Source organism: Saccopteryx leptura, unplaced genomic scaffold (genome assembly GCF_036850995.1).
Source record: "Saccopteryx leptura isolate mSacLep1 unplaced genomic scaffold, mSacLep1_pri_phased_curated manual_scaffold_16, whole genome shotgun sequence".
Taxonomy (NCBI): domain Eukaryota; kingdom Metazoa; phylum Chordata; class Mammalia; order Chiroptera; family Emballonuridae; genus Saccopteryx; species Saccopteryx leptura.
Genome location: NW_027095698.1, coordinates 44,874 through 61,437, shown reverse-complemented (window position 1 = coordinate 61,437; position 16,564 = coordinate 44,874). Strand labels below are relative to the sequence as shown.

Below are 16,564 nucleotides of genomic sequence, written 5' to 3'. Positions count from 1 at the left end.
ATTCAAAAATGATTTCTCATAGTGCTGCTAATGCAATTTTTATAGTTTTTTGAAAGTTTTTTTTTTTTAATTAACGAGAGCAGGGAAGGCAGAGAGGTAGAATCCCACATGCGTCCCGTCTGAATCCACCTGGCAAGGCCCCAGTAGGGCTATACTCTGCCCATCTCTGTTGCTCCGCAGCCAAGCTATTTTTAGCGCCTATGGTAGAGGGAATGGAGCTATCTTGGGGGGGGGCAACTCACTCCAGCCAGTCGAGCCATGGATATGGGAGGGGGGGGGAGAGAGAGAGAGTAGGAGAGATAGAGAAGGGAGGAGGAGGGTTGAAGAAGTAGATGGTCATTTCTCCTGTGTGCCCTGACCAGGATTTGAACACAGGACATCCACATGCCAGGCTGATGCTCTTCTACTCACTGAGCCAACTTGCCAGGGCTTTGAAAGAATTTTTTAAATAATCTCAGATATACATGAGAAACTAAATGTATATCATAAATATTCTTTGCTCAGAAAAGAAGATATGTAGTAACTTTTGAACTGTCAAATGTTTCCTTCGAGTCTTACAAACTTTTAAGTGGCTGACTTCATAAAATCATTTCTGATATAGAAACATTATCGCCCTGGCCGGTTGGCTCAGCGGTAGAGCGTCGGCCTAGTGTGCGGAGGACCCGGGTTCGATTCCCAGCCAGGGCACACAGGAGAAGCGCCCATTTGCTTCTCCACCCCTCCGCCGCGCTTTCCTCTCTGTCTCTCTCTTCCCTTCCCGCAGCCTAGGCTCCATTGGAGCAAAAATGGCCCGGGCGCTGGGGATGGCTCTGTGGCCTCTGCCTCAGGCGCTAGAGTCGCTCTGGTCGCAACATGGCGATGCCCAGGATAGGCAGAGCATCGCCCCCTGGTGGGCAGAGCGTCGCCCCTGGTGGGTGTGCCGGGTGGATCCCGGTCGGGCGCATGCGGGAGTCTGTCTGACTGTCTCTCCCTGTTTCCAGCTTCAAAAAATGCAAAAAAAAAAAAAAAGAAACATTATCTTTCAAAATTTTCATACTGTTTTCTTTCTTATAGATCCCAAAAAGATACCAAAATGACACAGTTTTTTGGACACAATTTTGAAGAGGAGAGGTGGCGTAAAGCAGCTTTAAAGAATGCATTTTCTTTGTTAGGCAAACAGAGATTTGAACATTCTGCAGCATTTTTTCTTTTAGCTGGTTGCCTGAGAGATGCAGTTGAGGTAATGAATGAAACCTTTGTAAAAATAGCACTGTCATCCTCTTATTCAGGGCTTAAATTTTCATTTTTTAATTTTAACTTAAATCTGGTGGAAATAACACAAGACTAAAATAATTGATAAAATTTAATAATGACCTAAAATTTTGTCGTAAAACTTGAATAATACTATTTACACAGAATTAAGATGAACCAGGTCTTGTTGGTTGCTAGAGATAGGTAATTTATTTGACTCTAGAGTATTTAAGAACAGATTTCAAAAAAGTTTGTCCTATCAATTTAAACATGTATTTGAATCTATATTTATTTTGCTCTGTCTCGGTTGATAAATGTTAGCAAATTTTAACAGATTATTTCTCAGTGAACCTTAAAAAATTATGAGCTTTTAAGATACAACATGTCCATCTGTCTTAAATTGCCTTTTGCTCAGAGTTTTATACAAGCAAACAACTTTTTAAATTTGGAAACACTAGTCTGCTAAGGTGGATGGGAAGAGTAAAACTTCCAAGAATAAAACAAATATGTCATTTGAATTGATGCTATTAATAATGATTCAGTATATCCTCATTAGGCCAATTCTTTTTGCAAACATATTTTGTACTGGCAGGTAGATTTATAAGTTATTAACATAAATGCTATCAAGTAGACTTGCTAAAAGCAAGCAGTTTGTTTTGGGTTTTTTAAATCATTCTTGTTGACTATTTTCAAATAGTAATAAAACATTGTGTTCATATAATTATTAGTGAGTCTGTTGAATTTATCTTAAATAAAAGATACTCCTGCCTTGACCAGGTTGCTCAGTTAGAGCATCGCCCTGATATGTCAGAGTTGCGGGTTTGATCTTCCATCTGGGCACATACAAGAAGCAACCAAATAATGCACTGCTAAGTGGAACAACAAATCAATGTCTCTTTCTCTCAAATCAACAGATAAAAAAAAATTTAAAAAGGAAGATATTCCTGCTTATTTGTAAACATTTCTTTTTCTTTTTGAAGGTATGTCTTGAGAAACTGAACGACATTCAGTTGGCTCTTGTAATAGCAAGACTCTATGATTCTGAATTCGATATTTCTGCAACATATAAGACTATTTTACATAAAAAAATTTTGGGAATTGTTTCTCCTGTCAGTGAACTCGATACATTGAATATCAGTATGCATTATGATCCTTTTCTTCGGAGTCTGGCATATTGGATTTTGGAAGATTATAGTAGTGCTTTGGAATAATTAATAAAGCAACCTATCAGAGAGGATGATGGTAAGCTGCGTTTTTAAGATGTTAATGAGTTTTATTAGTGTTTGCTGGGTACAGACACACTGTTGGGTAGTAAGGATAATACAAAGCAAGTGAAGATATGGTCTAAAACTTTATGGTTTGGTTGGGGACACAGAGTAATGTATACTTTTGTTTTATTTTGTTTTGTTTTCCAGAAAAATAAGTTTTTTGAAAATCAAGGATTTTGGATTTTCTGTTTTTATGAAATCAATATATTCAACATAAATATATAAACATTTGAATATAAATGTTTTGAAGAAAATACTGGTATAAATTCAGTTTATTGTAGGTGGAAGCATATTAATCAGTTTTTACAATTTTTGGGTTTTGTGTGTGTGTGTGTGTATGTGTGTGTGTGTGTGTGTGTTTGTGACAGACAGAGAGAGGGACAGATAGACTGGAAGGAAGAGAGATGAGAAGCATCAATTCTTTGTTGCGGCAACTTAGTTTCTTATTGATTGCTTTCTCATATGTGCCTTGACCAGGGGGCTACAGCAGACCGAGTGACCCCTTGCTCAAGCCAGCGACCTTGGGGTCAAGGTGGTGAGCCTTGCTCAAACCAGATGAGCCCACGATCAAACTGGTGGCCTCGGGGTTTCGAACCTGGGTCCTTCACGTCCCAGTCCAACACTTTATCTACTGCACCACCGCCTGGTCAGGCAGTTTTACAATTTTTGTAGTAAAAAATGTATTTGTTAAAAAGAAAGTTGATATATGTGGTGTGATTAAAAATCACTTAAATTCTTGACTTGAGCGTGAGATGTGTAAGGTAGAGAATTTTTTTAATGTTCTCTTTTGAGTCTACTTCTGTTTTTTTGTTTTAGAAATTCATTCTGTTAAAGCTTTTCTAGAGGTTAGTATAAAATGGAATTTTTTATATAACTTTATATAAAATAATGAAATATGCTTTTCAAATATTTTTCCATAGGTAGAACCAAATTGCCTGATAGCTAGTATAGTAGGTATCACATCATTTGGAGTACTAATTGGAATAGGTTCTACTTTGTAGCTTTTGGTATAGCCTCATTTAATTAGGAACTATCATATGTCTTTTTATATGAAAGCCATGTACTCAGTTGTTCTAGTCTCCTAGCCATCTGAGTTGTATGTAGATTTCCAAACAAGCCTCTATTTAAGGAAGGGGGAGAAATGAAAGGCCCTTTTAGTCACTGTTTTTTTATACCTACACATATTCATGTCAACATGTATTTTGATTTGGATTAATATATGACCACATGCTTTAGGGCCAAATTAGCCTGTATTTTAGAAAAAAACTAAAAAGATAATAGTGGCTTGTGCCTGGATGATAGGAGGGAGGCAGAGAGAAGTGGTTGGATTTGAAATATAGTGCTAAGGTTGCCTAGATGGAACAGGATTGGATATGAAGTGTGAGGGAGTAAGAATCAAGGATAATTCCTGGGCTTTTAGCTTGAGCAAATAGATAAATGATGTGGGGAAGGCTGGGAGCAGATTTGAGGGAGTGTTGCTTTAGATAAAGAAAACTTCTCTGATAAGGTCACCTTTGAGCAGAGACCTAACTGAAATGAGTGAGTAGTCACCTGTAGGTATTTGGGTAAAGAGTGGTTTAGGCCATAGGCTCACTAAATAAAAAGGGCATGAGGCAAGAGTATGTAATACTCTGTATTCAAAGGTAAAGAAGTTGAGGAGTAGCAAAGCAGACTGGGCAGGAGTGTCCAGGAAAGTAAGAGAAAAAGGACTGTGTATAAGTGGATGTTTTAAATGATCTTAGATTGTTACCGGCAAGATGTGAAATCAGTATAACCTTTGTTTTCATACTCTTAGAATACCTTGATTACAAATGTGTTTTTGTCTGTTCAGTGCTATGTATTATTGTGGTCTGTCAATAAAATTATGTCAGAGGAATAGGTAGATGAAGGTGCCATAGTAGAGAAAAAGGACTGTAATATAACCCCTGAAGAATTCTCCTTAGTTCATAAAATGAATTTCCTTTCAGATCATGTCATGATGTCAGCCTGTAATCCTGCAGTTTTTAATTTCTACAATTAGCTAAGAACACATCCTCTTTTGCTTCAGCAAATGACGTTTCAATGTCATTTTGGATCATCTGATGCATTTTCCACACATGTGAGTTTAACAGGAAAAAGTGGACTGGCAGGAACAATTAATCTAAGTGAAAGAAGATTATTTTTTACTACGGCCTGTGCTCATTTAAAAGCTGGCTGTCCTATGTTGGCTTTGGAAGTATTATCAAAGATACCAAAAGTCATCAAGAAAACAAAACCTTTTTGTAGAACATCTAGTTTTCTGAATACTAGTAAAGACTGTTGTCCTACTTCTCCATTCAAACTGGATGCAAGGGAGGATAAGTCTTCTGCTATTGATTGGTCACAGTCACTCATTAATGGTTTTGGATCTTCTTCAGAGGGTTCTTCAAAGAAACAGTCAAACTCTACTCTTTCTTTTGACTGGAGCCAACCAAGTGTTGTATTTCAGGATGACTCTTTAGAATTAAAATGGGACAGTGATAATGATGATGAAAATGAGGATCTCCCTAGTTCAACAAAAGAACTAAAACCTTTAAAGAAAAAAATAGGAAAAAAAATAGATGAAACGAGTTCTAATTACACAGAATCTCTCAGCACACTGGATGAAAATGACATTTTAAGTCCATCAGAAGATATAATTGCAGTCCAGTTAAAATTTAGAGCATGTTTAAAGATTCTCACAGGAGTACTGCATACTTTATCTACTGGCTATGAAATAGATGGTGGAAAATTGCATTACCAACTGTACCACTGGCTTGAAAAAGAGGTGATCGCTCTTCAAAAGACTTGTGACTATTGTTCATATGCCAAAGAATTACAATCTACATTTGGTGCAAATGAAGATGAATTAGGAATAAATGAAGATGCTGAAGATTTGCTCCACCAAACAAAAGTGAAACAACTGAAAGAAAATTTTCAAGGAAAAAGACTGTGGCTTTTGAAATATCACTCACTCTTGAGAATGTTTCTTAGTTACTGCATACTTCATGGATCCCATGGTGGGGGTCTTGCATCTGTGAGAATGGAATTGATTTTGCTTTTACTAGAATCTTAGCAGGTATGTAACATATGATAGCCAGTCAAAATAGTTCATGTATAACAAAGTTTTTGATAATTGCTTTTTTTGTTTTTAAATAATAAAATTGTTTATTTTCTTCATTATGATAGCTTTAAGAAATACATATGGGAGTTGATGCTTCCAGCTCCTCTCCCCTGTCTCTCTCTCTCTCTCTCTCTCTCTGTCTTTCTCTCCCTCTCTCTCTCTCTCCTCTCTAAAATGAATAAATAAAATAAAATAAAAAGAAATACACCTTTCTTAAAAAGGTGTGTGGTGTGTCACATTGTGTATTTGTAGAGTTGTGCACGTATTGCAGTTTAAGTACAGTTTGGTGTTATGCTGAATTCATATTCCATTTTCTTGTAGGAATGCCTTATGAAGGTGATGACCTTCTTTTGTTAAAAGGGTAATGTTCCATCGGTTTTTCAATATAATTGCTGGAATGTTGACCTCATCAAGTCCCTTCTAACTATAAAAAGTTTCCATTAGCCCTGGCTGGTTGGCTCAGCGGTAGAGCGTCAGCCTGGCATGCGGGGGACCCGGGTTCGATTCCCGGGCCAGGGCACATAGGAGAAGCGCCCATTTGCTTCTCCACCCCCCCTTCCTCTCTGTCTCTCTCTTCCTAATTTCCATTAGGCTTTTAATTATTAGTTGTTTTGAAGTTTTTCAAAGAAACCCTTGAATTATATAATTAATGGGTTATAACTATGAATGGCTGGTTTACCTTTTTTTCCTTTGTTTTTAAGGAAACATCAGAACCAGTATTTTCTAATCCTCTGTCAGAGCAAACCTCAGTACCTCTCCTCTTTGCTTGTACAGCCAGTGCCAAAACAGTAGTTGCCAATCCGTTATTGTACCTTAGTAATCTAACACACGATGTTCTACATGCCATAATAGGCTTGGATTCACCACCCCATCCTGATATCCAAAGCAATAAAGTAAGTATGCTTGGTTTCAGTCTTTTAATTTACCTATATACTACAATAAGACTACAATATAAGTGTTAAGGTTTTTAAAAACAATTTTAAACATCAGACCATACAATAGTGATTGTTACATTACCAAGTTTATATTGATTTTGTTTAAAGGAAACTTCTGGTTGTAGGCCAGGCTCATTTTACTTGTGTTACTTATATGCAATATGGTGCTTCTGTTTTTAATCCAGTGCTAATTATTAAGTCTTACTTAGCCATTTTATTAAGATAAGAGTAATTGGTATATATGCAGTACATGAGTAATTTCTTTAGCAGTACGCTTAGCCAGAAGGCTGTATTTTAGAGATAGAAACTTAACATTTTGATGTAAAGTTTATAATATGTACATTATTTCTTTGTTAGTATTTAAAGTTACATATTTTCAAAATAATATGAGGTATTTTGTCTGTCATTCCTTTAGGCTAGGTAGTGACTCATGATTCTGACTACAGCAGAATCACCTTAAGTGCTTGTTAAATGTTTGGCTTGTTCATGTCACTCCAAACTTACTGAATTTGTCTGTGAGAGTGAGTCTCAAGAATATATATTTTTAAGAATTTCCTTAGGCCTGACCAGGTGGTGGCACAGTGGATAGAGTGTTAGACTGGGATGTGGAGGACCCAGGTTCGAGACCCCAAGGTCACCAGCTTGAGCGCGGGCTCATCTGTTTTGAGAAAAGCCCACCAGCTTGGACCCAGGGTCACTGGCTTGAGCAAGGGATTACTCGGTCTGCTGTAGCCGCCCCTCCCCCCCCAATCAAGGCACATATGAGAAAGCAGTCAATGAACTAGGTGGTGCAACAAAAAACTGATGATTGATGCTTCTCATCTCTCTTTGTTCCTGTCTGTCTTTCTCTATCTATCCCTCTCTCTGACTCTCTCTCTTTCTATGTAAAAAAAAAAAGAAAAAGAATTTCCTTTGGTGACTTATGCAAAACTAATCATATAGATAGTTACCATCCATTCATCTTCCCATCCATCACCACTCCACTTTATCTACCATTAATATCACATTTCATATATCATTTTTACTCTCCAAACATAGTGAGATACTTTAATATATGACCAAGTTTGACTATTTTTGAATCTATATTTTTTCCCCTTATAGTCTGTCATCTGGTTCTCAAATTCCTCACAGGTGGCGATATCACACTAGCTTGATTTTCTGCTTTACCTAATGGTGACCTCTCCTAGAGTTTTACCCTCTTGAATAACCTTAACCCTTGTAATTTCATTTTACCACTTCTTTTCCTATACTGCTCTGTGGTATAACTAAATGTCCCCATTGCGTCTTCTACAGTTAGGAATTAATTTCCTTCAAATTGTGCTCATTTTGGCCAAACTCTATTCCATATATAACTTTAATAGTAAGTATACCACTGGTATATAGGTTAGCTTTTGTTGCTTAAGAACCATTCTGAAACATTAGTAGCCTAAAATAGCCATCATTTGTTTTTGCCCGTGTTTCTGTGTGTTAGCTCATCAGTTCTGGTTTGGACCAGCTGGGCTGATCTCTGGATACTTTCATTTATCTTTGGGGAACTGGTAGGTTGACTGGATTCTGAATGATCTAGGATGACTTCACTTATATTTCAGATGGTCAGCAGACTCTTGCAGAGCTGACCAAAGAATCTGGGTCCTATGTGTCTCATCTTCCAACAGGGAAGCTAGTACATTAGTCTGGGTTCTCTAGAGAAACAGAACCAATAAGGGGGGTGTGTGTATATAAAAAGCATTATTATAAGATGTTGACTCACATGATATGGAGGCTGAAAGGTCCCTATATCTGCAGTTGGCAAGCTGGAGACACAGTAGAGCTGACCACATAGTTTCAGTTTAACTCTGAAGTCCTGAGGACCAGTTGAAAGCCAGCAGCAGGCTTGAGACCCAAGAAGAGCCAGTGTTTCAGTTCTAGTTCAGTGGCAGGAAAGACTCATGTCCAAGCTCGATGCAGCCAGACAGAAGTTCGCTCATGCTCAACCTTTCTGTTCTATGAAGGTCTTCAGTTGATTGGATGAAGCATACTCATATCTGCTTTGCTTAGTGATCCAATTCAAATGTTAATCTCCAAAATCACCCTAACAGATGCACCCAGAATAATGCTTGACCAAATGTCTGGGCACCTCGAGTCGGTCAAGTTGACACATAAAATTAACAACCACAACTAGATTATTTCACATTATGGTTGCAGGATTTTAAAAAGCAGCAAGAGTAGAAATTTCAAGACCTTTTAAGGACTAGGTTCAGAATTCATATATGACTTCTGTTGTATCCTCTTAGACAAAGCAAGTTACAAGGGCAGCCCAGATTCAATAAGTGGTGAAATGTGCTCCACCTTTTGATTGGACAATATTCTGATCACTTGTGCAATATTCCATATGTGGTCTCTGCTGTCTTCATTCTACAATACATGGCGATATTCTTGTTTTTAATTCATACTGCATGTCTTACTGATCATTGAAGTAGAAATAGCAACGAGATGACGTCAGAGTAATGGCGGAGTAGGAAGCGATACCGATAAATCTCCCCCAAACCTCAACAAGATCTTCAACCAGAAACAGAAAAACCTATCCTTGGAGCCTCCAGATGTTTCGCAATACACCCAAAGGTAAGATCGAGTGAAAATTTGGCTAAATATATAACCAAACCCCGAAGGAAATAGGGAGTAAGAAATGCTCCGCCTTCCTCACTAACCTAAACAGGGCGATTTTCACTGGAAACTGAGAATATAGAAACTAAGGCGGGCAAAGTGGGTGAATAGATCCAGGCCACGGCACAAACGGCCGAACCAGGCTGTGGCACGGAGATCCAAGCCAAGGAAAAACTGTTCCTGTGACAACCTGGGCAATACAGCTAACACTCGCGCCAAACCCAGACAAAGAAAGACAAGCGGGGCAGCCATTTTAACTGATCCCCTGGTAGGCGCATAGTGGGTGAGAGATTCCTTCCAAAGCCCCCGGAGGGTGCGCCCGTGTTACTCCACAGAGAGGCAGAGTCAGAGGCCTTTGTGTGGGCCGAAAGCCTCCGGGCTGCCCCAGGACCCGGGGAGAGCCGCACACGGGGAGGAAGCGAGAGCTAATTCCAACACTGGAACTTTTCAGTGCGGGCGGGAGGTTTCACTCAGAGGGCGAGACTCCGGCCTCACATCCTGGTCTGTGCGCACGGAGAGTGGGAAGGAGACTCCTCCCAGCACCTCCGGAGTGGGAGCCCGTGTTGTCCCACGGAGGGGCAGAGTCGGGGGCCTTTGTGTGGGCCGAGGGCGGAGTCACGGGCTGCCCCAGCGCCTTGAAAGAGCGGCATACGGGGATGAGCGAGAGCCAATTCCAACATAGGAACTTTTCAGTGCGGGTGGGGGGGTTCACTCAGAGGGCGAGACTTCCGGTCTAACATCCTAGTTGCGCGCGCAGACCCTCCCGTGTTACCGGACAGAATGACAGAGCCAGAGGTCTTTGAGTAGACGAAAGCTCCGGCTGATTATGCTAGCAGCTCTGAATGACTGAGCCTTACCCAGAGCCCTGTGCTGAGTGGAAATAAGAGTGGGGAGTTGCCCGCTCTTTGAGCCTCTTACTATCCAGGCAGAGGCAGCAGCAACCCCATAGCTGGATTCTCAGGCTGCTGGTTGAGGAAGGAAAGACTAGGAGAGAGGCTCCTGGAACACGGACTCTCTCACTGTCGGAGCCTATAAACGCTAATGAGCCTCGACTGCCAACGAGACTGAAGCACAATACATGACATCGCCATAGAGACTTATCAACTGCAAACCTCTACCTGAGCATGCCAAAGGGGCAGAACCCGGGGTACAGAGTCGCCAACCAGGAAGAGGGAGAGAAAAGAAAAAGCAAGAAGATAACCTCTCAAAATCAGAATAATCCGCAGACTTTATAACCTATCCAATTTTATTATATTTGTTCGTTTGTTTCTCTTATCTTCATACTTGATTTTTTTTTCTTTTTTTTTTCCTCCTCCAATTTGTTCGTTTAACTCCCTACTGGTCTTACTCTCTCCTCTCCTTGAACTACACTACCCAAGAGTGTTACATCTCCCATTATCTTTTCTTTCCTCTTCCTTTCTCTCTATGAGGGTTGCACTCCAAAACCCTTAACTCTCTCTCTCTCTCTCTCCTCTTTTTTCTTTTTTCTTCTTTTAGTGGTTCCCTTTTTTTTTTCTCTCTCTCTCTTCTTTTCTCCCTCTATATTAGTTTCTTCCTTTTTCCTTCACATCTCCTCTCATTCAAACCTCAATAACAAACATATTATTTTATCTGGGACTCAAACTTATGTTTGTGGCATTTTGGGGGGGTTTTACTTCACCTTTTTAACTCACTAGCAGTGCTCCCATTCCTGGCTCTCCATTTTATCAAGCTCTTGTTCCACTAAATAAAATAGTAATTTTTTAATTTGTCCCCCCATTTTCCTGTTTCCCTCTTACTCCTCTCATCATAACTCTTAGTCAACCAACACCTAAACACAAATCATTTTATTCTTGACCAAATTTTTTCATTATTTGCTTTTTGTGGGTCCATACCCCCACCCCTTTTTTAAATTTATTTATTTTTCTTTCTTGCCCATTTATTACTTTTCCCCAATTCAGGCCCTCCATTACAGGCATTGTTTGTTCTATTAAATACAATATAATTCACAGTTCACCACAAGATTTTCTCAAGAAAGAGGGGAGAGGAGAGGAGAGAAAAAAAGGAGGGGGGAATAATTTCCTTTTTTAAAATTTTTATTTTATTTTATTTTTCTTTATTTCATTATTAATTTTTTTAAAAAAAACAACTTTTTTCAATTTTTTATTTTTTTAACTTATTTTTTATTAAATCTCATTAATACTATCAACAAAACCACCCTCAGATGCCATTAAGGAAGAGAAAATCGAATATCATGGATACAAAAGAAAGAGAGGTAACACAGATAGAAGAGGAAAAATCTATGGAGAAAAAATTTAATATATTGGAAACCTTGGAGTTAAATGACAGAGAATTCAAGATAGAAATCCTAAAAATACTCAGAGATATACAAGAAAACACAGAAAGGCAATTTAGGGAGCTCAGAAAACAACTCAATGAACACAAAGAATATATGTCCAAGGAAATTGAAACTATAAAAACAAATCAAACAGAGATGAAAAACTCAATTCACGAGCTGAAAAACGAGGTAACAAGCTTGGCTAATAGAACAGGCCAGATAGAAGAGAGGATTAGTGAAATAGAAGACAAGCAACTTGAGGCACAACAGAGAGAGGAAGAAAGAGACTCAAAAATTAAAAAAAATGAGATAGCCCTACAAGAATTATCTAACTCTATCAGAAAGAATAACATTAGAATAATAGGTATATCAGTGGGAGAAGAGAGAGAAAATGGAATGGAGAACATACTCAAACAAATAATAGATGAGAACTTCCCAAGCCTGTGGAAAGAACTAAAGCCTCAAATTCATGAAGGAAACAGAACTCCAAGTTTTCTTAACCCCAACAAACCTACTCCAAGGCATATCATAATGAAATTGGCACAAACCAATGGCAAAGAAAAAATTCTCAAGGCAGCCAGGGAAAAGAAGAATACAACATATAAAGAAAGGCCCATTAGATTATCTTCAGATTTCTCAGCAGAAACTCTACAAGCTAGCAGAGAGTGGACCCAAATATTTAAAGTCCTAAAAGAGAGGAACTTTCAGCCACGAATACTATACCCATCAAAGCTATCCTTCAAATATGAATGAGAAATAAAAACATTCACAGATACAGAAAAGATGAGGGAATTTATCATCAGAAAACCCCCACTCCAGGAATTACTAAAGGGGGTTCTTCAATCAGATACAAAGAACAAAAAAAAAACAGAGCCACAAGTAAAAGCTCCAAGAAGAACACAATAAAACCAAATTTAAACTGTGACAACAACAAAAAAAAAGGGGGAGGATGGAGATTAACAGTAGCAAAGGACGATGTAGTGCAAAGGTACTCACAAAATAGTGCGCTACAATGAACAGGGTAGGAACCCTTTTCATTATTCAAAGGTAACCACCATTGAAAAAACCACCACAGAAGCACATGAGATAAAAAAGATAGCAACAGTGGAAAGATGTATGGAATACAACCAAATAAAAACAAAAGATAAAAAAACGAAAGAGAAGGATCAAACAAGACACAAAACTAACAGAAAGCAATCTATAAAATGGCAATAGGGAACTCACAAGTGTCAATAATTACACTAAATGTAAACGGATTAAACTCACCAATAAAAAGACACAGAGTAGCAGAATGGATTAAAAAAGAAAATCCAACTGTATGCTGCCTACAGGAAACTCATCTAAGTAACAAGGATAAAAACAAACTCAAAGTGAAAGGCTGGAAAACAATACTCCAAGCAAATAACATTCAAAAAAAAGCAGGCGTAGCAATACTCATATCTGATAATGCTGACTACAAGACAACAAAAGTACTCAGAGACAAAAATGGTCATTTCATAATGGCTAAGGGGACACTGAATCAAGAAGACATAACAATTCTTAATATATATGCACGAAACCAAGGAGCACCAAAATATATAAGACAGCTACTTATTGACCTTAAAACAAAAACTGACAAAAATACAATCATACTTGGGAGACCTCAATACACCGTTGACGGCTCTAGATCGGTCATCCAAACAGAGAATCAACAAATATATAGTGGCCTTAAACAAAACACTAGAGCACCTGGATATGATAGACATCTACAGGACATTTCATCCCAAAGTGACTGAGTATACATTTTTCCCCAGTGTACATGGATCATTCTCAAGAATTGACCATATGTTGGGCCACAAAAACAACATCAGCAAATTCAGAAAAATCGAAGTTGTACCAAATATATTTTCTGATCATAAAGCCTTGAAACTAGAATTCAACTGCGAAAAGGAGGAAAAAAATCCCACAAAAATGTGGAAACTAAACAACATACTTTTAAAAAATGAATGGGTCAAAGAAGAAATAAGTGCAGAGATCAAAAGGTATATACAGACTAATGAAAAGGACAATACGACATATCAGAATCTATGGGATGCAGCAAAAGCAGTGATAAGACGGAAGTTCATATCACTTCAGGCATATATGAACAAACAAGAGACAGCCCAAGTGAACCACTTAACTTCACACCTTAAGGAACTAGAAAAAGAAGAACAAAAACAACCCAAAACTAGCTGAAGAAAGGAGATAATAAAAATCAGAGCAGAAATAAATGAAATAGAGAACAGTAAAACTATAGAAAAAATTAATAGAACAAAGAGCTGGTTCTTTGAAAAGATCAATAAAATTGACAAACCCTTGGCAAGACTTACCAAGGAAAAAAGAGAAAGAATTCATATAAACAAAATCCAAAATGAAAGAGGAGAAATCACCACGGACACCGTAGATATACAAAGAATTATTGTAGAATACTATGAAAAACTTTATGCCACTAAATTCCAACAATCTAGAAGAAATGGATAAATTCCTAGAACAATACAACCTTCCTAGACTGAGTCAAGAAGAAGCAGAAAGCCTAAACAGACCTATTAGTAGAGAAGAAATAGAAAAAACCATTAAAAACCTCCCCAAAAATAAAAGTCCAGTACCTGACGGCTATACCAGCGAATTTTATCAAACATTCAAAGAAGACTTGGTTCCTATTCTACTGAAAGTCTTCCAAAAAATTGAAGAAGAAGCAATACTTCCAAACACATTTTATGAGGCCAACATAACCCTCATACCAAAACCAGGCAAGGATGTCACAAAAAAAGAGAACTACAGACCAATATCTCTAATGAATACAGATGCTAAAATACTAAACAAAATACTAGCACATCGAATACAACAACATATTAAAAAAATAATACATCACGATCAAGTGGGATTCATCCCAGAATCTCAAGGATGGTTCAACATACGTAAAACGGTTAACATAATACACCATATCAACAAAACTAAGAACAAAAACCACATGATCTTATCAATAGACGCAGAAAAGGCTTTTGATAAAATACAACACAATTTTATGTTTAAGACTCTCAACAAAATGGGTATAGAAGGAAAATATCTCAACATGATAAAGGCCATATATGATAAACCATCAGCTAACATCATATTAAATGGCACAAAACTGAAGGCTTTCCCCCTTAAATCAGGAACAAGACAGGGTTGTCCACTGTCTTCACTGTTATTTAATGTGGTACTAGAGGTTCTAGCCAGAGCAATCAGACAAGACAAAGAAATAAAAGGTATCCATATCGGAAAAGAAGAAGTAAAGGTATCACTTTTTGCAGATGATATGATCCTATACATCGAAAACCCCAAAGAATCCACAAAAAGACTACTAGAAACAATAAGCCAATACAGTAAGGTCGCAGGATACAAAATTAACATACAGAAGTCAATAGCCTTTCTATGTGCCAACAATGAAACAATTGAGAATGAACTCAAAAGAACAATCCCCTTCACAATTGCAACAAAAAAAATAAAATACTTAGGAATAAACATAACAAAGAATGTAAAGGACTTATATAATGAAAACTATAAACCATTGTTAAGAGAAATCGAGAAAGATATAATGAGATGGAAGAATATTCCTTGTTCTTGGCTAGGAAGAATAAATATAATCAAGATGGCTATATTACCCAAAGCAATATACAAATTTAATGCAATTCCCATCAAAATTCCAATGACATTTTTTAAAGAAATAGAGCAAAAAATCATCAGATTTATATGGAAGTATAAAAAACCCCGAATAGCCAAAGCAATCCTAAAGAAAAAGAATGAAGCTGGGGGCATTACAATACCTGACTTCAAACTCTATTATAGGGCCACGACAATCAAAACAGCATGGTATTGGCAGAAAAATAGACACTCAGACCAATGGAACAGAATAGAAAGTCCAGAAATAAAACCACATATATATAGTCAAATAATTTTTGATAAAGGGGCCAACAACACACAATGAAGAAAAGAAAGCCTCTTCAATAAATGGTGCTGGGAAAACTGGAAAGCCACATGCAAAAGAATGAAACTGGACTACAGTCTCTCCCCCTGTACAAAAATTAACTCAAAATGGATCAAAGATCTAAACATAAGACCTGAAAAAATTAAGTACATAGAAGAAGACACAGGTACTCAACTCATGGACCTGGGTTTTAAAGAGCATTTTATGAATTTGACTCCACAGGTAAGGGACGTGAAGGCAAAAATTAATGAATGGGACTACATCAGACTAAGAAGTTTTTGCTCAGCAAGAGAAACTGATAACAAAATAAACAGAAAGCCAACGAAATGGGAAATGATATTTTCAAACAACAGCTCAGATAAGGGCCTAATATCCAAAATATACAAAGAACTCATCAAACTCAACAACAAACAATCCAATAAAAAAATGGGAAGAGGATATGAATAGACACTTCTCCCAGGAAGAAATACAAATGGCCAACAGATATATGAAAAGATGCTCATCTTCTTTAGCTATTAGAGAAATGCAAATCAAAATGGCAATGAGATACCACCTCACACCTGTTCGATTAGCTGTTATTAGCAAGACAGGTAATAGCAAATGTTGGAGAGGCTGTGGATAAAAAGGAACCCTCATACACTGTTGGTGGGAATGTAAAGTAGTACAACCATTATGGAAGAAAGTATGGTGGTTCCTCAAAAAACTGAAAATAGAACTACCTTATGACCCAGCAATCCCTCTACTGGGTATATACCCCAGAAACTCAGAAACATTGATACGTAAAGACACATGCAGCCCCATGTTCATTGCAGCATTGTTCACAATGGCCAGGACATGGAAACAACCAAAAAGCCCATCAATAGATGACTGGATAAAGAAGATGTGGCACATATACACTATGGAATACTACTCAGCCATAAGAAATGATGACATCGGATCATTTACAGCAAAATGGTGGGATCTTGACAACATTATACGGAGTGAAATGAGTAAATCAGAAAAAAACAAGAACTGCATTATTCCATACGTAGGTGGAACATAAAAGTGAAACTAAGAGACATTGAT

The 16,564-nt window shown here is 37.7% G+C and overlaps 1 protein-coding gene across 1 annotated transcript in view; it reads left to right on the top strand.

Annotated features, from left to right (window-relative positions):
* The window catches only part of LOC136386839 (dmX-like protein 1), a gene marked incomplete at its 3' end in the record, with an annotated part of 92,212 nt that overhangs the window by 34,366 nt on the left and 41,282 nt on the right, over window positions 1-16,564 (top strand). Inside the window, 4 exon segments of the mRNA XM_066357966.1 lie at window positions 1,054-1,219; window positions 2,211-2,472; window positions 4,466-5,574; window positions 6,321-6,512. Coding sequence (XP_066214063.1) covers window positions 1,054-1,219; window positions 2,211-2,472; window positions 4,466-5,574; window positions 6,321-6,512 — 1,729 coding nt within the window.